The sequence below is a fragment of the Physeter macrocephalus genome, chromosome 14, assembly GCF_002837175.3.
Source record: "Physeter macrocephalus isolate SW-GA chromosome 14, ASM283717v5, whole genome shotgun sequence".
Classification (NCBI taxonomy): domain Eukaryota; kingdom Metazoa; phylum Chordata; class Mammalia; order Artiodactyla; family Physeteridae; genus Physeter; species Physeter macrocephalus.
In genome coordinates this window covers 91200270-91226784 of record NC_041227.1, presented here as the reverse complement: position 1 = coordinate 91226784, position 26515 = coordinate 91200270, and the positions used below count along the sequence as shown (strand labels likewise).

The 26515-nt window shown below is 42.9% G+C and overlaps 2 protein-coding genes across 2 annotated transcripts in view; both read right to left on the bottom strand.

The window, feature by feature from the left end:
• Positions 1-18312, bottom strand: part of ANKFY1 (ankyrin repeat and FYVE domain containing 1) — a 92863-nt gene extending 74551 nt beyond the window's left edge. The window contains exons 1-2 of the mRNA XM_024127620.3: positions 18291-18312; positions 1861-2053 (exon numbers count right to left, since the gene is read on the bottom strand). Coding sequence (XP_023983388.1) covers positions 1861-2053; positions 18291-18300 — 203 coding nt within the window. The 5' untranslated portion in view covers positions 18301-18312. The remainder of the gene's footprint in view (positions 1-1860; positions 2054-18290) is intronic.
• Positions 18313-25071: 6759 nt separating this feature from the next.
• UBE2G1 (ubiquitin conjugating enzyme E2 G1) overlaps positions 25072-26515 on the bottom strand; it is a 32305-nt gene continuing 30861 nt past the window's right edge. Inside the window, exon 7 of the mRNA XM_055089780.1 lies at positions 25072-26179. The gene's annotated coding sequence lies outside the window, so the exon portion shown is untranslated. The remainder of the gene's footprint in view (positions 26180-26515) is intronic.

Genomic DNA, 26515 nt, shown 5'->3' with positions numbered 1-26515 from the left:
TAAAGCAGAAACTAACACACCATTGTAAAACAGTTATACTCCAATAAAGATGTTGAAAAAAAAAAAAAAAAAAAAAAGAATGCAATCAGGGACTTCCCTGGTGGTGCAGTGGTTAAGAATCCGCCTGCCAGTGCAGGCGACACAGGTTCGAGCCCTGGTCTGGAAAGATCCCACATGCCGTGGAGCAACTAAGCCCGTGCGCCACAACTACCGAGCCTGCGCTCTAGAGTCCACGAGCTACAACTACTGAGCCCGCGTGCCTAGAGCCCATGCTCCTCAACAAGAGAAGCCACTGCAAGGAGAAGCCCACGCACCCCAATGAAGAGCAGCCCCCTCTCGCTGCAACTAGAGAAAGCCCGCGCGCAGCAACAAAGACCCAATGCAGCCAAAAATTAATTAATTAATTAATTAAAATTTTTTTTAAAAAGAATGCAATCAACTGTTACACATTACAGAAAGTAAATTATGGGAATTCTAATGGGTAAGAGCCTTGGACAGCGGGAGAGCTGTGTCTGTAATAGAAATGCCAGGCTTCCTGGGGCCAATGCAAACAAAGTTTTCACTTGTCCATGGGAAAAAGAAGAGGGGGAAAAGAGAAAAAGACAATGAACTATATTTTACAAGTAGATACATCCATTAGATTTAAAGAAAGCCCTGTCCTTTACTCAGAGTATGTACTTCCTATTTTTTGGGTATTACATTTTTTTTTTCTTTTAGAAATGATTAAGATGGTAGATGGCAATTCTGGATTTTGATCTATTTTAAATGTCATAATTTCAAAATTTTACTTCATCATCTAATCCAATCATCCTTCTCCCTAGTAGTCAAATCCTTCCTTCCACACACATTCATGTCCATGCTTCTCTTCCACATCCACATCCCAGCTCAGTCCTTCATCACTTCTGGTCTGGACTATTTACGACAACATCATGGCTGCTCTTCTCTCTTAATAATTTCATCTATACGATGTTACCAGACTAATCTGCCTAAAATACCACTTTATGATAGTCCTATAACTCAAAAACACTGTTCCACACTTCCTAGAGGATCAAGTCCAAATTCCTCACCTCGGCATCCCCAATCCACCCTACCTCTCCCAGTGCTCCCCTACATGGACATGTACCGTAAAATGGGCCCCTCACTGTCCTCTAAACCCTCCACACGTTCCCATGTTTGAGCCTATTCTCAGCCACTCCCTCTACTCGTCATACCACTGTCTTTATCTATTAAATCCTACTCAGCCTATAACATTTACCTCAAAACTCACTTAATAACAATATTGTTTTAATAACAATTAAAAACTGCGCACTTACTATATGCTAGACTGTTGTTCTAAGTGCTTAAACAGTATTTTATTAATTTAATCCTCACAACAACCCTAAGGTAAACAGTCGTATTATTATCCCCATTTTACAGATCAGGAGCCTGAGACATGTCATATAGCTCCGGGTCACATAGCCAGTAAGTGGCCAGCTGAGCTTCTAACACAGGCTGTGTGGCTCCAAAAGTCCACCCTCAACCATCATGCTACACTACCCACTAGTTCCAAGATGCCCTCTTTGACCAGCTCAAGAGAAAGTGACCTCTCCCCTCTGAATCCCTGGACCTGTAAGCTAATTCCTATCTATACTAGCGATGCTATCACCATCACTCCTATACTCTGTACTGAATATAAGCAGCAAACAAAAGAGACAAAATCTTGCCTCAAGGGGCTTACATTCCAGAGACTAAAGGCTGGTCAACTATGAGAGAGAAATAAACTTGGGAAGAAGGTCAGTAAGAGAGGAGAAGTTGCAATGCAGCCTGTGCATAAAGCAAAAGGGCCTGCTTCCCCACACTGGCCCAGGGCCAGGAGCTCACCTATACTGCTCCTGCTCGTAGAGGTCGGCTACGATCGTCAGCAGGCGGCTGATGAAGGACTCTTTGCTGCTTTCCTTGTCTGCTTGTGCAGCCAAAAGGGTGCATCTCTTCTCTGTCTCTGCCAATTTCTTCTGCAGCTTGACATACTCCTGTCGGAGAAGCATCAAGTGCTTCTCCAACTTGGCCACCTCCTCTGCAAGGGAGACAGAAAATCAAGTTTACCACAGCAGGTGTAAAGCAGACAGCATCCACTCATCCCTCATCCTGCAGCCAGGATGGCTACCAAAATGACTACAGCTGACCCTTGAACACGGGGTTGAACTGCGTGGGTCTACTTACACACAGGTACGTCTCATTAGTAAATATATACAGTACTACACCATCCGCAGTTGGCTGAATCCGAAGATATGGAGGAATCAAGGTCACGGAGGGCTACAAATTACCCGAAGATTTTCCACCGTGCTGGAACGTAGGTGATCCTAGCCCCTGGAGTTGTTCAAGGGTCAACTGTAGTCACGTGACATTCCTAGTATTTCTTATTGATACTCCTACAAGACCAAGAATGGTTTTGTTTCAGGGTGCCATCACAGTCCAGGGATTTCTTCCCAGTTTCCCTGAAGATCAATATTTAATATATAGAGTCTCAGGAATGATTATCAAAATCACTTGGGAGGCTTTTTCAAACCACTAGTAGTAATAGGTAACTTCTACATATCACGTGCTGTTCTACAAGCTTTCCGTGAACTCTCAGGCAAGATTCATGACAACCCCATCGGGTAGGTACTATTACTAGCCACACTTTTCAGATGAGGACACTGGGCCACAGATTAAGAATTTGCCCAAGGTCACGAAGCTGGTGAGAGGCGGGGCTGGGATATGAGCCCAGGCATTCTCATTCCAGGGCCTGTGATCTAGTAACCACTACCCCACACTACCTGACACCTAGCCCTCCTTCAGGAAGCCTCAGGGCAGTCAATAAGGGTTCAGATGGAAGCAAGTAATATTCCACAGGTGTGCTGGGGCAGATTTAAAAGGTTGAGAACCACTGTATTTGATTCATTAAATTCAACAAACATTTACCGAGTAGCTACGAGGTGCCAGACACTACAGTGGTAAGCAAAATCAGACATATCTTTCCTCAGAGCTTTTAGTTACCAGGGAAAGTAAATTTTTATAATTAAAATAACAGTTGCAACAACCAAATGCAAAACTACAACTCTAATGAGTACTAGAAGAAAAGAACAGAGCTATGAGAACCTATAATAAAGAAATTTAACTTGGGACATCAGGGAAGACTCCCCTGAGGATGCAAGCAGTCAAGAGACTTCTCTCTTCCTTTACCTGGAACCTTGGTGGGGACTCATGCAACCATGCATAAATCGTCGTATCTAGGGAACCACAGTGCTGCTATGGTCATTCTCTGGGCTTCGGTCCATCCACCCACTACTCCCCACCACAGATATTCCAAATCTTGACACCGCCCTCAAGCCCATCTCCCACCCAATCTGCCTCATTCCTGGCCAATGTCTTGAGAAAACTGAGCTACTGCCACCGACCCCCACCGTGCCAGCAACTACTCCCATGTACCCCATGCTTTCTCAGGGAGACCATCTCCCTCCTATCCAAGCTTAATGCCTCCACCTCTGCTCCAAACCCATCACTCTCCCCTGGTCCTCTTCTTGATCATCAACCCCCCCTCCTCCAGCAACTTCAGTCTCTTTCAGCTGGGCCCTTCTCATCAGCACATAAAGCTGTCCAGGTCTATACCCAGTAAAAACAAAACTCTCCTTCCACACATCTGACCCACCTCTGCCCTTCCAGCTCTATCTAGGACACACATTTCCTCACCCACTATTCCCCTGCCACTCCCCCCTTCTGTCCCCACCACTCCCTTGAAACTCCTCTCACTGATGACCTTCTAATTGCCAAACCCAACAGACACTGGCCAGTGGGTCTCCTCCCCCACCTCTGTAACATGACTCAGGACACCACTGTCCATCCCTCTTTTCTTCTCTTCTTTCAGCCACCACAATGCCACCTTCTCTCCAATTCTGGTGCTCTGTCTCTTTCACGTGCTTCTCTGCACCCCTCCGAACACTTGACCACTGACACTCCCCAGGGGGTCTATCCTTGGCCCTCTTCTCCACTGTATGATCTCCCAAGGCAGCAGATCTTTGGTCTGTGGTTGATACCAAAATCTAGCGCCGGTGATCCGTAGATCCATCTCTCTAGTGCAGATCTCTCTTCTTAGCTTCAACTATCCATCTGCCCGACAGACATTTCTCCCTAGAGGCCCACAGGCACATCAAATTCTCTATCCCCAAAACAAAGCTTCGAGCAATTTGCTCTTCCTCTGTATGGTCCCTATATTAATAAATGACACCAGCATCTATCCTAGTTACCTGAAGAAGAAATGTGGGAGGAATCCTGGATGTCTCCTGTTCACTCACATGACTCTAACCCTACCCCAACTCAAAAACTGACTTTCCCACTTAAAAAACAAACGAATGGTTAAACAAAGTGATACATGAGTTTGAAGTTATTATGCAACTATTAATGTTTTCAAAGAAATATGTAATACTAAACATGCATTTTCAAATTATAAATATTATTAACAGAAAAAAGGAGGCTGTGAAACAACATATCTTATAAGTCCAATTTTATTCAAAACATTCACATATATGAGGAATAAAAAGACAAATACCACAAAATATCAGCAGAGTTTTCTCTTCTTTGCACTTTCCTGCACATTTCAGGTATTCTACAACAAATGTGTTCTCTTTTCATAATTATAAAAAAATATTTAAAGAGAAATGTGTTTAAATACTTAAATACTAATAGCCGATCTTCTTCATACATACAGTAGGGAACTTTTTCCCTTTCATCTAGAGAATCCACGTTAAATAAATGCCTGGAGTCAAAAACCTGGCTATCTCACGTATAAATCAGTATTCTTGGGAAAATAAAGGAGAAGGCACTTGCAAGATGAAAATCTGCTTACCACTGCTAAACTGGTCACCGGGCTCCTGAGTTACATATCAGAGGAGAATTCCTAAAACTAATTTTTTTTCAAAATACTGCAATTATTTGGCCTACTAACTGTTAAACCAAATATTGTTTTAAAAAACACTGGCTAAAAGAAAACAGTACTTACAATGATCCTATTGCAATATTTTTCAAATCTTAGCATTTACATTTACACAAAACCCCTTCAGTAGGACTCAGGTCTACACTTCTAATCTGGTGTGACAAAACACTGGTTTTAAAGAGTTCTTCATAGTTACTCGGACCAAAGAGCTAAGAAATTGCAATTATTTACCTAAAACGGGGACACATTTAACACAAAGCAATAAATTCATGTGACTGTAAAAAATTTATACTTTTTTTCTTCCTGTAGAGAAAGAAATGGAGTTGATGGGTCTCTTTAAAGAAAAACTGGCACTCATTTTCTCGATGTGGTAACAGAAAATGTGAAAGGACATATGAATTAGGAGTAGCTTCAAATTATGTCCCAAAACTGCTAGCACTCGTAGCAAAATGAATCTATGGTGTCACGATAACGGTTATCTTTGGAGGAATGGGAGGAGAGTGGTAATTGGGAGGGCACATGCGGGGTGCCCTCTGGGATGCTGGTAACATCCTTTTTTGTTGTTGTTTAACTTAGTAATGGTTACATTCATGTTTTATTTTGGTAATTCATTGAGCTCTACACTAATGCTTTGCTCTTTGCACGTATCTTATGCTTCAATTAAACAGTTTTAAAAAATTCATATACACCTGTAGTGGATTCTGGAGTCCAAGCAAGGGGGATCTAAATCCTTTTAGTAACTAGCTATGGGGACCATGGGCAAATTCATTTCTCTGAGCTTCAGTTTCTTTATATGTAAGATGGGGGGCAGGCAGGAATCTACTACTCAGTGCTGTAGTAAAATTTCAATGAAACTACTGTAAGTTGCACATGCACTCAAAACTGTCAGCATCGCCTCCACCCTCCTCTTTGCATTTCACAATTACATAATTATTGGATAAACAGTTTAAACTATTATAACTGTTTACACAACATTTTTCTTGAGTCATGAAAAGCAGAATGAGTTTCAAATGTTTTATTGACTTAGGAAATAAGATTGATCAATTAAAATCATGGCAAATCAACAGGACATTATCAGAAGGATGAAGTGATGAACAAAAGTAAAAACAGAAATGGAAACACCTCTAACTACTGAACGAGTTACTTTAAATACTGCATCACCTCGGATAGCAAGTCTGCACTGACAATTCCCGAACCAAAAAGTAAAGCCTAACATGCTTTAAAAATAGTCACTACTATTCATTTGAAAGAGGTGTAAGTTAGGCTGTACCTTAAAAAAAGCTCTCAAAGAGGCAACTCCTAAACTACCATAGGAAAAAGTCAGTCAATGTCTATAATTGATCAATCTAGAAATGGCAGTATTATCACTTAGCGGTAAACAGAGAAGAGTGGAAAGTGGTCTGCGAAGTGGGTCTGAGGGGTAGCAAATTTATTTTTTGTTGTAAGTTTTGTAATATTATTTGAATTTTAAATCTACGTGCACTTACAAAGCAAATATACTATTTTACACACATTTTAAAGATTATGGAAAACAATTACAAGTATGAGGAAAAATAAATAATTTTCTAATACCCAGGTGTAAGGGTTTTTATATATCACAAAACTTTAGGAAGGGAAGGAGCCTAAAGATCATCTCTTCTGGTTCAATTCCCAGACAGTGAACCGAGCAGCAGAAAGGGGACAGGCCCCCGACCAGCAGCCTACCCACCTCTTGCCTCAGACTGTGCTTGATGACACTGCTCCCAAACTGGCTGCGTAAGAATCACTTAGGCAGTTTGCACTAAAGAGAGAGAGCGCACCCAAATTCAGTAGATCGGGAATGGGGTCACAGGAAATACATAGTACTTTTAAGACTACCCCAGTATGGGGAAAAAGTTCAGCCCCCAGCGCGTACCTCCCCAAGTCGCACACAGACTGCTCTGGGAATACTGCTGTTTAGAAAGAAGACCGACTGAACTGCAATTTTTCTGTTCATTCATTGACTTGTTGAAAGGTTTTCATCTCCTAGGAAGACAGCTGTATAACCTAGTCATTCATTAAAAATTTATTAAGCACCTATGCAGTGCCAGTGTCAAAGTAAAGAAAACCATCTTGGCACATGTTGTTTTACAGAGTCACAGGGTAATAGAGAAGATGGGCGATTAAACAAGACAAATAGGTAAAACTTGACAGCACTCTGACAGGGGATGCAAACAGAGCACGGAGCAAGGCCACCTGGCTTAAGCCCGCGCAAGGAAAGACACTCCACACAAGTGATGTTTCACGCCAAAAGATTTAAATAAAGCCTCTGTTTGTAGCATACTGGGTCCAGAAAATGTAAGGAAAAGGCTTCAGTCTTTTGTTTTCTTGGTCAGATTTTCCTTTTAAACTAGTATCAGTCAACGGGTTTGTGCAACAGGCATAATACTGGGCTCTCGGAGAAATACAAACAATTAGAAGGCAAGACCTAGTCTTGTCCTCCATAAAGGTTACTGGCACCACTCACCTGCCTCTCCCTAAGTCAAGTAAATGGATGGCCGGCAGACACCTTATCTTGCTAGTTCAAACTAGTGGCTACAGTCACATCCCACTTGCCCAAGAGAGAGCTTCCAAGTTTTCACAGGATATATAGCCTGTGGCTGTCGACTGCAGATTTTTCTTCCCTGAAGCAAACTGAATCCTTTAACCTTGGTTTCAATCACACCATATTCTAGCCAACCTTTTGCTCAAGAGCTCCAATCCATCAAGACTACAGCATCCGTAAATACTCGGCAATTCCATTTCACTTAAACTATCATTCTGCAAGTATGTATGAAGCACCTGCTATGAACTAAGCATTATGGTACATCAGCAGTTGCCTCTTTGTTTTTTAAAAGGGCAGTCTAATTTGCACCTCTTCCAAGCAAATAATGTATTGATAGCACCAAAGGAGTACCAAATATAGAATCAAAGTACTCAGAACTCACAAGGGAAGGAAAGGGAAAAGAACAAAGCTAATAGTCACAAAGAATCTGGATACTGATTCATGTGGGGGAATTACGAGGACATTTGCCTTCAAGAGTAGAAACTTACCAACTCCTTTAACCCTTAAAGAAAAGATCATAAAAGTTCTGTTTCAAACACCTTCTCAAGGAATCCTTGTAAATTTCTTTGGCTATCAGTTATACACACGTAAATCCAAAATCTACAGTAATAACCCTAGTCTCTCTCCAGAAATACTGACACAAATTTCTACCTGCAACCTCGACCCTGACATTGTTGCTTCGGTCAACAGTTCCGTAATAACACGAGACATAAATTACAAAGGCTATATAGATTACAAAGAGAAGAGGCAAGATGAAAGGAGGGTTTTAGGATATAGGGCTCTCATTCATGAAATCATAGATGCTCCCCGCCTAGCATCTTTCGTAGGAGGAAACCCTGATCCCAGGTGCACCTACCAGTGGTATTGCAACTGCCACACCATTTCATAGCATAATGGAGAGAGCACCCAAGGCTGAGATATTATTCTGTGGACAATGTGTCTGCTTGCAAATGGCAATACAAATGTGTCCCGGAAGTACCACCAAGCTGTAGAGTTCTTATAGGAAAAAGTATACAATTACCATTCTGAGCAATAATGGAGAGAGAATGAATCTACAGCACAGTCCAGTGGTGAGGATCACAGGCTCTGGAGGTAGACTGACTGGGATCAGATCCCAGCCCCAGCACTTTCTAGTTGTGACACTTTAGGCAAAGGCCTCCTTCTCCTCATATGTTAAGTATGTTGTAAACATTAAACATGCTAATACATACAAAGACCTGAGAAGATTACCTGCCTTGCAGTAAGTGGTCAATAAATGTTAATTATTACAATTCTTAGAAAGGCAACATGATACAGCCCTTAAGAGACTGTACTCTGGGACTTCCCTGGTGATCCGGTGGTTAAGAATCCGTGCTTCCACTGCAGGGGACACGGGTTCGATCCCTGGTCGGGGAACTAAGATCCCACATGCTGAGTGGCCAAAAAAAAAAACAAAAAAGAGTGTACTCTGGAGCCTCACTTGACTGGGCTGAAACCCTGGCCTGCCCATTACTAGCTGTGTGACCTTGGCAAGTCACTTAGTGCTCCCCGTGCTTCGATTTTCACAGGTGGAAAGTGGCAATAATAATGGTGTCTCAGAGTGCTGTCGAGGAGTAATTGAGTTAAGATAGATTAAATTATTTAGAACAGTGTCTAGTTTAAAGGTTTACTACCACTTCTTTATCAAGTGACTAGTTTTCAGCTGTGGCTTCTTCTTTCTCTTCCTCCAACTTTCCTTTTGAAAAATAAGCCTAGAAATTTAAATAATAGATAAACCTACAGGCTTTTTTTTTTTAACACCTTTATTGGAGTATAATTGCTTTACAATGGTGTGTTAGTTTCTGCTTCACAACAAAGTGAATCAGTTATACATATACATGTGTTCCCAGTTTTGCCGAAAGAGCTATGCTAAGTATCGGTGAAGAATGTCAGCACTTGCATTATGATTTAATCATGTTTCTTTCCAAACAATACCCATTTGCTCCTCACCAACGCCGTTGGAGGTGAGGCATTTTGATGAGCTCTCTATAATTCATCACTCTTGACCTAACCAAAGATGCCTGAGACAAAAAAAAAATCTACATTCACTATTAATAGGCTAAAAGAGAGACCAACATCAACTGCAATATATATATATATATATATTTTTTTTTTTAATCAGCATGTCATGGGACAGTCAGAAAAGGAACCAACAATGATCCTTATAAGACTCTTCCTTCTAGGTCAGGAATTGGCAAACGTTTTCTGTGAAGGGCCAGATAGTAAATAGTTTAGGCTTTGTGGTAGAAAGCAGATCAGCGGTTGCCAGAGGTCAAGGGAATGGGATTGAATGAATGCAAAGGAGTTCAAGGAAATTTTTTAAGATTATAAAAATGTTCTACATCATGATTTAGGGTCTTAAGCCAAAGCCCGTGCTCATCCCACTGTAGCATGCTACCTATTTTCAGCTCTAATGTCAGGACATCAAACACGTATTTATTATTAATTCACTGATTTAGAAATTAAATGTTCTTTCCATTCCCTACCTTCAATGTGATCTCTACTCCCCTCTGCCTACTCCAATACTAACCCACACTGTATTCATTAAATCTTTTTAGATTAACAAAACCCTGATATTTCCTCTCTACACTTCTATAGTTCTTACTTTCTAGTCCCAATTTTGGCAGTGAATTAGTGTTCTTTGTATAATCCTTTAATTACTGACTTTCTCCCTACTCTGCTTTAACTATGTCCATTAGATAAAAGAAAAATGATCGTAAAAGATGTGGTAACATCTCATTTTGAGAACTACAAGAATAATTTTTATTTCAGACATACATTAGAGTCTTCCACATAACAATATTTCATTAAAGCATGTATCAAAGTCCCAGAAAATACTATCTTCTTTGTTGGCATCAGAAAAGATAAGCTCCTCACAGGTGATGAATTACTACCACTACTACTTTCCTAAACCTGTCATACTAAAGATGTAATTTTTCTTTCACTGGGATTACTGAATATTCACTAACCAAGAGTGCTACCTATGGGAAAATTGTGTAATGGAGAATTAAGAAATAAGTGGATATATTTACTGTTGAGAATTCAAGTTCACAAAATACTCTAATGAAAAAAGGAAGGGAAGGAATTCCTGGCGGCCTAGTGGTTAGGATTCCGGGCTTTCACTGCCGTGGCAAGGGTTCAGTCCCTGGTCAGGGAACTGAGATCCCGCAAGCTGCACAGCTAGGCCAAAAAAAAAAAAAAAAAAAGAGGAAGGGAAGGGGAAAGAAGACAGCAATACCATCGGGAGGAGATTACAAAGGAATACTAAGATACCCCTGCCAGTCTGTACCCTCCCAGTTCACACAAAGTTTGGATATTACTAAAAACATAATGGTGCTAAGAGACATTTCACAATTTGACTTTTCACACTTTGAAAAGTCTAGCAATTCTGTCATAACTCAAATGCATTGACAAAGTCCAAAAGTCCATTATTTAACAAAAGTTTGCTTTAAAAAAATCCTTTTACCCCAGTTTACAAATAAAACCAATTACTCAGGACTTCTTAGTTAGGAAAGATGACCTTATTTTATTTATGTATATGTGTGTATATGCAACATAGTTATATTTGTTTAAAAAATGATTCAGTAAAACCCTCTTTTATTCAATATTGGCTCAGTTTGAAAAAAATGTTTTGTGGGATATACTGATCTTCGCTGAAGCTGAGTGATGCAAAAATCTGAGTTTTTAAAAACTCCCCAGGTGATTCTAATATGCAGGGTTCTCCAGGTTGAGAACCACCATCATGAACTACCAGAATGACAGCAGAAAGCAAAGAACGTATGTGAGAGCTTTGTAAGAGTCACAAGATTTGGTTGACTGACTACAGACTCAGGGGGAAGTCAGGGATGATTACTAGGTTATGGACTTGAGTTCGGCTGGACGGTACTGCCACTAAGCATCAATGCAAAAGAGAAAAGTTAGTAAACTATATATAAAGCACAATATGCATGCTTTTATGTGAAACTCTGCCTTCCCCTCTCGGTTCCACTTCCATTAAGGCTGCGACTGTGTGTGGCTCACTTTGTCATCCCTAGCAATAGTTGCCTGTACTTAGTAGAAATGAAATACATTTTTCCTGATTGTGATTCAACTCTGTTAAGACTTGTCTGCAAGTCAGTGGTGTGACTTAATATGTTTTTCAAGACCTCACTCTGGGAACTTCCCTTGGTGGTCCAGTGGGTAAGACTGCACACTCCCAATTCAGGGGGCCCGGGTTTGATCCCTGGCCAGGGAACTAGATCCTGCATGAAGGCCGCAACTAAAAGTTCACACACCACAACTAAGAAGTCCGCATGCCACAACTAAGACCCAGTGCAGCCTAAATAAATAATTTTTTTAAAAAAAGCACAGCATTAAAAAAAAGAAAATACCTCACTCTGTGTAGCACTGATCACAGATAGGGCTGGCTTCACAGGAGATACTCAACAAATGTTAGCTCCCTAGCTAATTTTCACACAAACGCCAGTCTGGCTGGAAATGCTTCCAACTGCCTGCTAAGACATAACCACCTAAAGGTATACTGGGCATGACAAAATCTGTCCACACCTGAGGTCAAGATATTTGTTCTCAAATCTGTTCCTCTTCTTCCTGTTAACAGCCCAGCCATTATCTGAGTCACCCAGGACTAGAACCCTTGAGTCATCTTTGATATCGCCCTCTTGTCAACATGCAAACAGGTTTCCAGAGTCCTGTCTTTTATGCTGTCTATACTGAGTATCTCTCACAGCAGTCCTCACCAACCCCAATGCCCCTTACCCAAGGACTCATCTTCAATTGCTACGGCACCCACTCCAGCCTCCCTCCCTCGTTCCCTCCCAAATCCATCCTCTACATTTCAAAGCCTTTTCAACAGGCCTCAGACAATTCTAGTCACATCACTACCTTGGCTGATACCTTTCAGTAGCTTCACCCCACAGCCCACAGAGCAAAATGCAAATGCTTAACCAATCCCTTCATAATCTAGCCCTTAACATACTTTTCCAACCTCACATCCTGCTATTGATATTTCTTCCACCGAGAATAGTGACCTCCTCCCACCCACATCTCCCCATGTCCTACTTTTCCAAAGTCCAGCCCAGATAAGCCCAGCTTATCTCCTGCAGCAAAGGCCTCCCCTGACACCCAAAACATACTCCCCACTTCCCTAAAACATCTCTTCCCACTCGGAATTTTCAAAGTAACTCCTAAGCATTTTTCACCTTCCACCCTACAATGCAGTTTCTTTTTCTTTTTTTCTAAATCGGGTCTTCATTGCTGTGCGCGGGCTTTCTCTAGTTGCGGTGAGCGGGGGCTACTCTTCGTTGTGGTGCGCGGGCTTCTCATTGCAGTGGCTTCTCTTGTTGCGTAGCATGGGCTCTAGGCGCACGGGCTTCAGTAGTTGTGGTACGTGGGCTCAGCAGTCGTGGCTCGTGGGCTCTAGAGCGCAGGCTCAGTAGTCGTGGAGCACGGGCCTAGTTGCTCCACGGCATGTGGGAACTTCCCGGACCAGGGCTCGAACCCGTGTCCCCTGCAATGGCAGGCAGATTCTTAACCACTGTGCCACCAGGGAAGTCCCTACAACGCAGTTTCTAACACACATGCTTTCGTCTCCCCTCCTGGACTGCAGTGTTGCCAGTGAATAGGCTCTAGGTCTGGCTCTTCTTTTTTTAACCACCGACTACCTCTCCCTCCACCCCCACAGCTTGCTCATCCCATCCTCCACCCTACAGTGCCTTAGTAGGTGGAGTTCAATAAATACTGTAGGTCCCTGGCCTACTCAGATTTAACAAGAGAGCCTGAGGACATAGTTTCTCACTTTGTTGGGCATGTCTGTAAATCATGATAATGTCCCAACTACAGCAACTCACCTTGCTGGTGACTGAACCCCACGCATCTCAGCATGATTCAGTAGCTCTACGCTAGCACATCCAAGTCACTGCAGTGACTGGATAAACTTTCTTTGTTTTAAAAATATATATATATCCTCAAGGAGAAAGCTAACAGCCTCTGCTGGTGACAGAAACGAAAGAAAGGGAAGATAGAGAAAAGAAAGGAATGGTATAGAGAGAGATACTGCTAGAGGGGTCACCAGACAAGACATAATTATGAACAGACTGGGACATCTGATGAATGAATAAAATAATAAATGAGGAGATAAACTTCCAAACTGGAAGGAGCAACATTTCTCCTTTCCCTGTTTCTACCAGCCTATACCAAGCATTTTCTGGAACACTGCTGTCCAACAGCACCTTCTGGAATGATGCAAGTGTTCTATTCATCTGTGCTGTCTGCTAATGTGGGAGCCGCTAACCACACAGTTATTGAACACCTGGAATGAGGCTAGCATGACTAAGGAACTGAATTTTTAATTTTATTTAATTTTAATTAAATTTAAGAAGCCATATGTAGCTAATGGCTACCGTATTGGCCAGGGATTGTCCAGAATACAGAATGTCTTCACCTTGTTACTTGAATTGTTGTCAAAAGTATTTTCCTGACCAAATTCCAAGTAAGCTTATAAAAGTCCATGATCATTTTTCTGTTTAACAAGTCACTTACATTTTTTTCCAATTTTCACTTTTATTTTATTGAGGGGAGAGTGGTTTAAGAGGGGACTAATAGAGGGGACTTCCCTGGTGGTCCAGTGGCTAATACTCCACGCTCCCAATGCAGGGGGCCCGGGTTCGATCCCTGGTCAGGGAAATAGATTCCGCATGCCGCAGCTAAAATATCCCGCATGGGGCCTCCCTGGTGCTGCAGTGGTTAAGAATCTGCCTGCCAACGCAGGGAACATGGGTTCGAGCCCTGGTCCAGGAAGATCCCACATGCCGCGGAGCAACTAAGCCCGTGTGCCATAACTACCGAACCTGCGCTCTAGAACCGGCGAGCCACAACTACTGAGCCCATGTGCCACAACTACTGAGCCTGCACCCTAGAACCCTCGCTCCGCAACAAGAGAAGCCACCGCAACGAGAAGCCCGCGCACCACAACGAAGAGTAGCCCTACTGAGCCCATGTGCCACAACTACTGAGCCTGCACCCTAGAACCCTCGCCCCGCAACAAGAGAAGCCACCGCAACGAGAAGCCCGCGCACCACAACGAAGAGTAGCCCCCGCTCACCGCAACTAGAGAAAGCCCGCACAGCAACGAAGACCCAATGCAGACAAAAATAAATAAAATAAAAATAACTTAAAAAAAAAAATCCCGCATGCCGCAACTAAGACCCGGTGCAGCCAAGTAAATAAATAATAAATATATTTTTTTAAACAAAGAGGAGACTAAGAGACAGACTGCATGGTAGGTAGACTGCATGATACACTATTTCTTTTGAGATAGAGATTATCCCCCTTTCAAAGTTGAGGAAACTGAGACTGAGAGCAAGTAATTGGCTTGCCTGTGATCACAGCTTCGTAAAACTAGGATTCAAACCCATGTCTGCCTGCAGAGACTGAGCTCTTAAGCATGCTTAAATTGCTAAGACTAAACTGGGCTGGATGAAAAGTAGGTTAGGCAGTTCCCACCGGGCTGATGTTATTCAGAGCACGTTAAAAGCTGGACCAGCCAGCTTATTTGGCAAGAGACTAAGGATGTATCCAGGCAACTTTCTTTCTTAAAAGCTGGACCAGCCAGCTTCCTTGACAAGAGACTAAGGATGTATCCAGGCAACTTTCTTTCTTTTTAAAAAAAATTTTATTTATTTATTTATTTATTTTGGCCACACCGCTTGCGGGATCTTAGTTCCCCGAACAGGGATTGAACCTGTGCCCTCAGCAGTGAAAGCGATAAGTCCTAACCACTGGTCCAGGCAATTCCTGGCAACTTTTCTTGATGTCTGGTAAACGATGCTCAATAATTCATCCACTCCTTCAACCACAGGCACGATTCTAAGTTGGAAGATACAGCAGTGAACAAAACAGGAAAAGTCTCTGCCCTCATGGAGGTTATATTCCAGTACGGGAACTAGGGACGATCTCTGAGGAGGTGAGAACTGAACAGACACCTGAGTGAATAGAAGTTGATTAGCTGCGTGGAGAAACTGAGGAAGACTGTTCGAGGCCAAGGAAACTGCAAGACAAAGATATAGAGGTAGGAGTGTGTTGGGAATGTACAATACAAAGGATAGCAAGGAAGTCAGTGTGCAAGAGCTTTGTGAAGGAGAAGAAATAAAGTATCAGTGTTAACCAGCGGCCAGATCCTGTTGGCCTGTAAAGGTCACTGGAAGGCTTCGGAAAAATATATTCCAAATATATAAGATATAAAATATATAAATTATAAAATATATATAAGATCATGGAGAGCCACGGGGAATGGGGAGAGCATGTGGAAGGGTAGGGTGTATTGCGAAGAGTGGGAGAGACATGATCTGATTTATGCTTTAAAAGGAACACTGGAAACTGTAAAAACAGGCTGCGGGGAAGCAAAATCAAGGAGAAAAAGTAAAAGCAGAAAGACCAAGTTGGAGGGACTTGTTCGAGTGATGAAGGAAGCTTAGATGAAGGACAGCTACAGAGATGTAGAGTGGAAATGGCCACTAATTTTAGGAAAGACTTTAGCTAAATATATATGGTCAAACCAATACCCATGGATGCAAGGAAAGAAAAGAAGCTTGGTTTCTAAACGAATCGCATTAAGAAGTTACTGTATAACTCAGCCCCTGCAGGTTCTATCTACTATTCCTAAGCGCAATTTCCCACATGCTCACACTCACACCACCTAACGAAGACCAGTATCAGGGAAATTCCCACAGAGCGTGCTTACAGATCATCCAATTGTTACATGACACAGATGTTTGCTATTTGTTTATATTTAAATGAGTATTTCTGAACAAGCATAGCCAGCTCCGATAAATTCTGATTAAAGTACATGCCGCGTAACACCCCCGCAAAACACTGTTTAGATAACCTTGCCCTCCCGTGCATAACAAGCAGTTTCAGTTTAATGAGGTAATTGGACTAGGATGCTCCACTCAATTCTTCCCAAAGTCTGTGACATTGTTTCCAAAAAGCTTAAGTCAGAACACAGGCTAGGAAATTGGAACACACAAAAAAAAGTAAAATAAAAACTGTCGAGTCAGAACCTCCTGACTATGCTTACCTATCTGTACTCCCTTGCCAACCCTGAAAGGATGTTTTGTTTAAGGTGTGTTCTCCACCAGCTGCATGTCTCTCAAGGTTATCCTAACACAAATCCCAAGGCACTTGCAGGATAACAATCAGCATATTCAGCCAGTAGGAGCTCTTCAGGCTGGAACCGGACTGCGAGGCACAGCAGGTGCTCAGTAAAACCGCTGAATGAAAAACCAACTGCCTTCTACAATTTCAATCTTGGTAATGTATTCCCAAAACATTCCTTAACTTCCCTAACTGGTGTAAAAGCGCTGGAGTACCCGTCACCTCACAAAGCCTCGCTGAACCTTTCCACCCCAGCTCACTGCTCTGGGCAACAAGCTCCATTTCGCTGGCTGCCCACTGTGTTAACAAATCTTAAACAACATTCTGTGACTCATCCAAAAACTAGCTTCAGGGGATGCTTCAGCTTTCTTCTGTTCCTTTTAATCTTCCTCTGCTTTCATACAATATTTATCTTTTGTTTCCCCCTCAGGGGGTCTAACATGGTAGAAAGAGCAGACAAAAAGTGGGTGCCTGCCCCGGATATCTCTAGAACTCGGCCTCAATTCCTTTATCTATAAAGTGCAAGTAACACCCATGCCAGACCTCCTTCACAAGGTTGTTGCCAAGTCTAATCCAAATGAGAAAAGCCTGCAAACTGTCAGGTGCTGCCCAAAAGTAAGATCCAAGTAAAGACAGGTTCAAGACAAAGCTTAGCTCAAAACCAAGCGGACAGGTGGAGGACCAGCACACTGCAGTCACTCAATAAACATTAAGTCAAATAAGGAGTATTTTCCTCCAGTAATGGGGTGAACAGGAGAAGCACACTAGCCAGGTCCGACAGCGTCACTTTAGGGTCCCTGGCAGGTAACTCCCATCTCTGGGTCTCCTTTCCCGCCACCTGTATAACAAGGCTTTGACAATGAAGGCTTCTAATATTGCTACGTTAAGGGAGGCTCATTCCGAGAGGCCAAATTGCCTTCACCTGCAGGGGCACAAAGAAAGCGCCAGAAAAGCGAGTAAAGACAGGACTGAGAGGCAAAGGAGTCGAGGTCTGGTTTAGCACATCTCTTAGGAGCAGCGTGACCTTGGCCAGCTCCCCTACCAAGCAAACCCCCTCCTCCCGTCCACATCTCTCAACCGGGGGAAAGAATCCCAGCCGCCCCTAATCCCGAGGCTGCTGGGGAGCCCAGAGACTACAGCCCCCTCCTGTTTGGCTCGTTGGCCCGTGACAGCCCTGGCTCACTCCCACCCCTCACCCTGGGAAGAGTCCTAAGCTCCTTCGCAGGGGAGGGATGTACCCCTTCCGGATGCGGGATCTGCCAGGACAGCAGTTTCGATTTCCTAAGGAGAAGGGTTACGTCCCCCGCCGTCCCAGCACCGCCGGTAATCAAAGGAGCCTCCCCGGCGGCCCTCGGGATCCCCGAGGCTGCACTCAGTGCCGGCACCCTGCCAAGGTCCCTCGGGGTCGGGGACGCCGGGAGGGGCGTTGCCATAGGAATAGCGCTCAGTTCCCCGGCCCGAGGCGCCCGGCAGAGGCTGGAGAGGAAGGCTCGCGAGACCCGCTATGCCCCAAGCGAACACGCCCGGCCGTTCCCTCACAGGGCTGCTTCGCCCAGCCAGCAGCGCCCCCACAGCTCCGCGCCTTCCCGCGCTGCTCCACAAAAACCCTACCTTCCGCCATGTCGGGCCCAGCCCTGCCTCAGCCTCGCGAGAAGTGCGCCGCTCAACTTGGGCGGTGCGTAACGGAGGTCCCCAAGTCTCGCGAGAGTCATTGGGGCCAGGGAGAGGGAGGGGTCGAGACTAGGTAAGAGCAGTGAATGAATGTGGAGGAGGAAGCTGGTCGCGGGAAGAACCGAGAGCCTAGCTCTCCTCACCTATACTTTCGAGGCTCTAGACTTATCAAGCACTGACTGGGCTCTATCATATTACACGCCCTAGGCAGGGGACTGAAAAGGTTGGACGCAGCGAGCATTGACTACTCTTTGGGAAAATGTGGCCACGAGAGGGTCGAGAAAGGGGTTTTCATGGTATTTAGGTTTGTTTGTAAAGAAGTGAGAGGCTGAGAGAAAAGAGCCAAAGGAGAGGGAAAGGCTAATGAAGGTTCACTAGCCTGGGGAGGTGGGATGCCCTGCAGCCGAATGCAGAAGGAAATTTAGGGGAAGGGATTAACTGTAGACTACAGGCAAGTCACTAATGTTTTCTACTAAAACATTAGGAAACAAGAACATGCATGCAGATGGATGTGGAGGGAAGAGATATCAGGGAGATTGCTTGGTGACATTTTTATGGTTGAAGTTCGTAGGGAAGGGGACCAAAAAAGAGTGAAGAAAATTTGGGAGAGGAACCTGAATTTGGAAGGCCTGGTTGCACGTGTCTTCTGAGTGTGTGGATGGGTCACTTTTTCTAGCAGAACTCAGCCACCTGGCTGCAGAAGCAGAGAATATGGATTGTAGCATTTGCCCAGGGCTTGGGATTCATTGCCAAAAAGAAATTGAGAGTGCTGTGAGAATATAGCTCTGGTGCAGACTGGGTAGAGGCTGATGTACAAGTCATAAAACTGCAGGTCTGTATAATATTGAAGACCAATGCAGTGGGAACAAGGTTGTGAGAGCCCTGTGTTAGGGTGGCAAACTGAAGTTCATAAGTTAAACAGTACTAGGAGACAATAAACTCCAGGACAGAGCCATGGAATATGGTAGCTGAAGTGGAAGTGAGAAGCTAGAAAAATCAGATATTGAAATTCAGAGGTAGAGAAGGTAGGAGACCATAAACCAGGTGCTAAAATCTTTAGTCAATGTGGGGATGACTAATAGCAAAAAGGAGGGCTAACGAGTAATATAACTGAATAGTGTGAAACCTGTCAAAACAGATTTTTACTCAAAGGACAATCAAAAGAATGCAGATTGCACCCATTCCTAGAAGCATCCACACTTAAGGACTGCGGGGTGGGGGGGGAGTGGTGGCCCTGGAGAAGAGCCAAGAATAAGAGATGACAGGTTGAAAGAAGGATCTGAGAACAGGATGAGGGTGTCAGAACAGAAAAGGGGGAGGATTTGAAGGTGGAGAAATTTTAGGTGCTGCCAAGGTTAACCATTTAGTGGGTAGTGAGGTGGAGTGGAAAAGGAATTTGGAGTTTAGATCATGGTAAACATAATCATGGGGTTAAAATGTTGAGGAAGGAGGAGGAATTCTGGGGGAGGGACACCTGGGAGATGAAAGGGAAGAGGGTACTGAAATGTTTAAGAACGGTGGTGTGCTCAGGGAAATAGCATTCCAGTTGTGGCAAGAGACTAAAGATGTGGAGGAGGTGTGGGCAGGGAGGTGCGTAGAGCAGCTGCATCGAGCAAGCAGAGCTTAGAGGGCAGGAGAGCACTTGCCAGGCTCAATGGAGGAGTCGTAGCTCAAAGCTTCCCTGTCTGTCAAGAATGGTTTATAGGTGTGCTAAATGGTGAGCCCTTGGGGCCACTAGGGTAGCCAGGCAAGACAGTCTCCTCTGGCCACATGCAGCCTCATCTGTTTTATCTCAGAATGCCCTACAAATATTTCCTGGGTCATAACATACATGTGATCAAGAAGTCCTGTCATAGCTGACGCCTGGTTTTGCATATGACTTATCTTTGCCTCTTCACCAGCACCAGCCTAGTGTCTGGCATACAGCAGGTGCTCAAAATTTTTTTTTAATACATTCTTTTTAAATTAATTATTATTTATTTTTAGTTGCATTGGGTCTATTGGGTCTTCGTTGCTGTGCGCGGGGTTTCTCTAGTTGCGGTGAGCAGGGGCTACTCTTCGTTGCGGCGCGCGGGCTTCTCATTGTGGTGGCTTCTCTTGTTGCGGAGCACGAGCTCTAGGCGCGCGGGCTTCAGTAGTTGTGGCGCGCGGGCTCCAGAGCGCAGGCTCAGTAGTTGTGGTGCACGGACTCAGTTGCTCCATGACATGTGGGATCTTCCCGGACCAGGGCTCGAACCCGTGGCCCCTGCATTGGCAGGCGGGTTCTTAACCTCTGTGCCACCAGGTAAGCCCTCAAAATGTTTGATGAGCTGTTGCCGTGAGCTATACCGGGAGTCAGGGGAACTGGGTTCAGATTTGGCTCTGCAACTGATTTGTTGTGTTGATCATGGTCAAGTCCCTGCCCGATCTATGCTGCCATCTCAGATTCTCCATCAGTTTCAAGAGGGAGTTGGACTAGAGTCCATGGTTCTTAATAACTTGGGGGATCATGACCTTGGAGAATCTGATGAAAACCAGGGACCCTCTCCCTTAGAGCAGCACACATGTAGCAGTAAACAAATGTGCCCTTTCAGTTTGCTTGGCCTAGATGCCCACAGTCAAACAAGAACTCGTCTTAAGGGATTTAATCAACTCAAGGGCTTCACTACCTCCTCGTCACGAACTACCTTCAAGAAGCCCTCTAGCAGAGGTGAAAGCACTCTTCTTAGTGCTGTCTGTAATATAACCGTATCTCTGGGCCCTTGTCTTCTGAGTAGACTCTTACTGGCTTGAAACCCCTGAGCTATAGGACTACTTAATACACCCTGTAAAATAAAGCATCTACAGTACTCAGTGAATTACAGTACCCAACAGGGTTGGACGGAGCTACAATATTAGATATGACCTGAGAAATCTGAGCACTGAAACATGATTCATTTTCGACCCAATTCATGTTTTGTTGTCTGATTTAGAGGAACTTTGTAAGAAGTTGTCTCGGACAGGGAGCATGAAGTACAGGAAGGAAAAAATGCTGCCTGCCTTAAGAGCATAGGGGAACAGACTCTTTCTGGGGAGGTAGTGTCATATCATGATAGAAGGGGATAGGGAGGGAATCACTAGACTGGTAGTCCAATGAATTGGGTTCAAGTACAAGCCTCAACACGCCTCAGTCTCTACGTGACCTGGGAAAAAATATCCCGGAGGTAAGAAATAATGGCACGCGGTATGTAAGGGAGGTCATGAAACTGAATCCCGGCCATGAAACCTACTTGCTCTACAGTCTTGACCAATTAATCTGAACCTGATTCCGCATGAAGATCCTTTTAAGAATGTGACTAGATCCTTTACGAAACACATCTAGCACAAGCGTGCCACAAAGTGGAGGCTCGATAAATAGTAACTTGACTGCTGGTGCTCATGAGGTTTAAGGGAGAGATCACAGTGCTAACAGTACGATTATACTGCACTTGTTCCTAATGGAGACTGCTGGCAAGGGAAAACCAAGTACCTTATCTATGACTTGCTGTGCAGCTATGTCTAAGATGTGTCTGGCTGCCTTTTTTGAAAGCCTTTCCCTTCTCCTTCACTGCAGCCCAGTGGGGTGTGCAGAGTCCAAGAGACAAAGAAGCCTAGTCCTACAGAGACAGCCAGGTTACACCATCTGAAACTGAGCAACCAAAAATACCTGAATCCCTTTGGGGTTTGCAGTCCTTCAGAAAATGAACAATTTTAATTTGGTGAGGTGTTACCAACTCTATCTTAATGAGAGGGAGGGAGAAAATCAACTGATCCTTCCTCAGAGCCTACGGCCTTGCGCGCAGTAGACAAAGTCAAAAGCTGTTCATTTGCATTGGAAGCATGGGAATAAAACTTTTTTGCTATATACCTCGAGTAGATGATTATGCTTAAAACTGATATTTAAAGTTTAGGGACATCATCTAGACCTTTCTATAATAGTTTTATTTCAAATATATTTTTCAGAAAAATGAAACCCTGAAAAACGAGCCCCCATTTCCCCCAAACTGCTCTCGAGGAGGATTTTCTTCTTTGTGATTAAGAAATCAGGCTCCATGTTCTTTTCTCAGAGTTTGTAAGGAAGAGGCCTTAAAACCACTGGCAACTTCTATCAAGACAGACAAGCTTTCAACACCTAACACTGTAAATGCATATAAACTATATATAAAGATGCAGGGTGAAAAGCTGAATATTCACATCCTGAATCCTGTTGCGGTTTGCAGTCCTCCAGAAAAAGGAAAAAATTTGTTAAGGGGGAAAAAACGGGAAAAAAGTACTCAGTTCTTGCTGCATTTGCCACTAACTTACTGAGTGGTACTGGGCAGGTATTGGGGCCAAGTTTGCCCATCTGTTTAGAGGAGGGAAGGCAGGGATTGAGATGGTGCCTATGTTCTCTTCCAGTTGATGTTTGAGACTGGGTTCTTCACCTTTTGGCTTATCTTCATGGGAGAACCAGTCTAGGCCAAAGACATAATCCCAAATAATGCTCTAACATGTGCTCATTTTATTTTATATAAGGTTCTAAACCAGCATGCACGAAATTCTGATTAAGAATGGTGGTTGGCCGCGTAGTGGAAATTTTAAGACCATTATATCAGGTTGGAAGTCAAGTGAACTTCCTATCCTCTGGTTCCTTCTTTAAGTAAGGTTTTAAAAATTTTTTATCTAGATTCCCCTGTGGACCCTTTGCTATCATGTGCTGTTTATACAGAAAGAATCCCATAACTTGCTTTGGAGACCTGCATCCTGAAACCAAAATAGCTCATGATACAGCCTCTAAGTCATCATTTATTGATTTATAGAGCACCCATCACATGATCGAGGTGCTTTACAATACAGTAAACATCACAACAGAACTCACATAGTTAAATACAATCAACAAATTACAGAACTAAAAAACAAACAAACAAACAAACAAAACACTGGAATGAAGCAACATTATGTTGAATTTCAAAGATGCTGAGAAGTGGCAGCACACAAAAGGTAATTCCACCAACTGGGGACCAGACAGGCAAAGATACACAGGCACCACAAGCCCAAACGGGCAGATTTGTAGACGGTGAATGAGCATATAAAATAAAATTTCACAACCAAGAATGAAGGCCATTAAAGACACTATGACACCCAAGTAATCACAGAACTAGTGGAATAACCTCACAAAAATATTACCTTGTAATGACAAGAAAACCAACCTCATTTGGATTTTAAACTCACAAGAGGCCAGAAAGCCACTGAGATCATCCATCCCATTATGAGCACAGACTGAAATCGATAAGCCTTTACAAGAACTTGGAATAAATTTAGGAAACAGGCAACGGTTCTACAATCCGTAAGACTATGCAGGTGTTGTTGATAGTTGGCACGAGGTCAGGGAGAAAAATCCTTTTCCTAGAGCAGACAAGACTCACACTAGTGATGAGGCACTGCTGGGACAAAAGCCACCTGGATCAGTGTCACCTGAGTGTGGTTTAACATCAAATGTAGAGGCATTTAGATTCACAGTCAGATGAACACTGGAAAAGGCACAGATGAGACCTCTGACAGAGGAAAAGAAGCCGAGATATCTCTCGAGGCCTGTGTTTCCATATGTAGCACGCTCAGGGCACCAGATGGAAAGGGCTGTCATGAGACGTGCACTCATTCCTGGCTCTCCTTCTACCCGCCAAGATCTAGCCCTAAAGAGCACATGGTTACACCAAAGTAACTGCATTAACGTGGCACTTAAAGTTCAAGAATAGTTGTCCCTGAGTTACTAGGTCCTTTGCTCCTCTCTGAAGAGTCAAATCCCAGGTTTTAACTCAAGAGACTGCTAGCAGAATTACAGCAATAGGAGAACAAAATTCAGGCTCCACCTTGCCACAAGCAAGCACCATGTGAACAATTTCTGATTTAAGAATAAAAAGGGATTGCATTCAAAGTCCCAGGTAGGCATGCAGTACTGGCACTTTGGGGCAACAATGTTTACAGAGTCTTTGAAAAAGTAAAGTCACACGCCAAGTTCTTGCAGAAAATTGGGCTTCAATCAATCAAACAATTTCACATTCAGCCATTACACATTTATGGGCTTTTTTAATGCTTCAGAGTGAAGAAGAGACTGAGATTTAGAAAAATCACTCTCTACTGTGACTACATCCTCAATTATTTTACTTCTGCTTTAAAAAAGACATGCAAAGTTCAGAAAGGACTGGCTCCTTGCAGGAATCCTTTCACTCTTCTGCCCAAACATTTCTCCAAACCCCCCAGAGCAGAGAGGCACCAATTCTCACTGATTCTCACAATTAAACACCATGTCCCATCGGGTACTGTCTCAAGTTCTATCCCTTATATGCCAAAGACTACCTCCCAGTCCCAGCCTCACACCAAACACAGAGGAGCCTGGGCCCACCTTTAACACTGCACATGCTCATTTTACATTTCCTGAAATTATTTTCGAAAACTTATGATATGAAATATACTTATGCTCAAACAGTAATAAAAATCCAAGTGCACTATGTCAGTGGCAAAATCTGTATATGTCAAATAACAAAGCCTTTACATCCCTGTAATGCTTTGAGATTCACATAAGAATCTATACAGAACCCACTACATACACTGCCATGGCCATGTGATTTTCAAGTATTAAATTTGTTTGCATAAGGAAACAACCTGAGATTTTTCTAAACTGCACTTCTCTGGCACTCAGTATTATAACCTTCATTCAATACAATAAAAGCCAACAACTTGACAATTATTGGAAAAAAATTATATTTTGGAAGAACTCACTACATAAGGTGACAGAATTCCAAAATCAAATTACATGAAAATATACATCGCAATTTCTTTGTACAATAGGTGAGAAAAATCTGCAGTATAGAGAATAGAGGCAAAGAAATATGAAGGGCTAAGAAGGGTGTGTGGGTAAACAGCATTTTTAATAGCAAACCCAGAAGTTAAGTAGAAAGCCTGCAGCTGTGCATGCTTTATTCATCCAACCTTCACATTAGGTAACTGAGGGCAAAAATAAAACCAAATCAGAATTTTGTATTGTTTGGGGTAAATGTCAATAATTTTAAATCTGAATTGAATTCAGAACCAACTCTTTTTAGTTCTTGGGGATAATGACTGAATTCAAGAGCTCTCAACAATGAAAAAATGTTATTGCTGTATCCAATCCAAGAGATGGGTGCAAGTATAATACAAAAGGGATGAAGCACCTAGTGATGACCATTCCTCTGAAGTCATCATTAAAAATCAAGTAGTTGCTTATTGAGTGTTTCAGTATTTGAACTAAATGATTTGAAAACTTCCTGGCAGACAGAAGAGATAAAAGCAAAGGGGAGTGTGTCAAAACAAAGAAGATACAAAGTTTAGTAAGTGAAAAGAGTTTAATGAAGCCTCAATGGTTTAAAGGAAATTAAATGGAAACTTTTAATCCTAATTGCTTTTTATCTGACATGCTTTAAGGAGTCTTTTAAAACTGATAAGAAACAATGAATAGGGAAAGAAAACCTGCTAAAATCTTTTAGAATTTACACGATTCTTATTCTACTACAAGAAAGCATTATTTGGTACAAGGTGTGTTTGTGGATGTACATGAACAGTATATATATTATCCGGATCATGTTGTGCTATGTACAGGTCTTTACAATTCTTCCTGAAGGTTAAAACAGTTCATTAGAATTCAAAATGCGTAATCATCTGTAAGTTGGCACTTGTTAGGCTCTTGTCAGCATTGATACTGGCATGTTTTATTGCAGCCCAGTTCCAGCCAGTGTTTGCCAACTTGTTACAACAGAAGTCCAGCAATAGGTGGGTAGAGTGCAGGAAAAACAGTGCCATGTTTCTCAATTGGAGACCTACAAGAAAGCAAACAGCATTATATAATGACTTTATAAATTACAAAAGAATTAATTGATTAGAAATTTTTATTTGTATTCCATTTCTTGGGAAACAAATTTTTCATTTCACTTTAAGCTCACTTTTGTGCTTTTCCAATATGATAGCCACATACAACCATTTCATTTTAAATTCAAATAACTGTTAATAAAATTTTAAATTTAGTTCCTCAGTCACACTACCCACATATCGAGTGCTCAGTATGTCTACTGCCTACCATGCTGGACACTGTAAATATAGATTATTTCCATCAGTGAAGAAAGTTCTATTACTAAGCCTTAACTTAGATTTCTCTA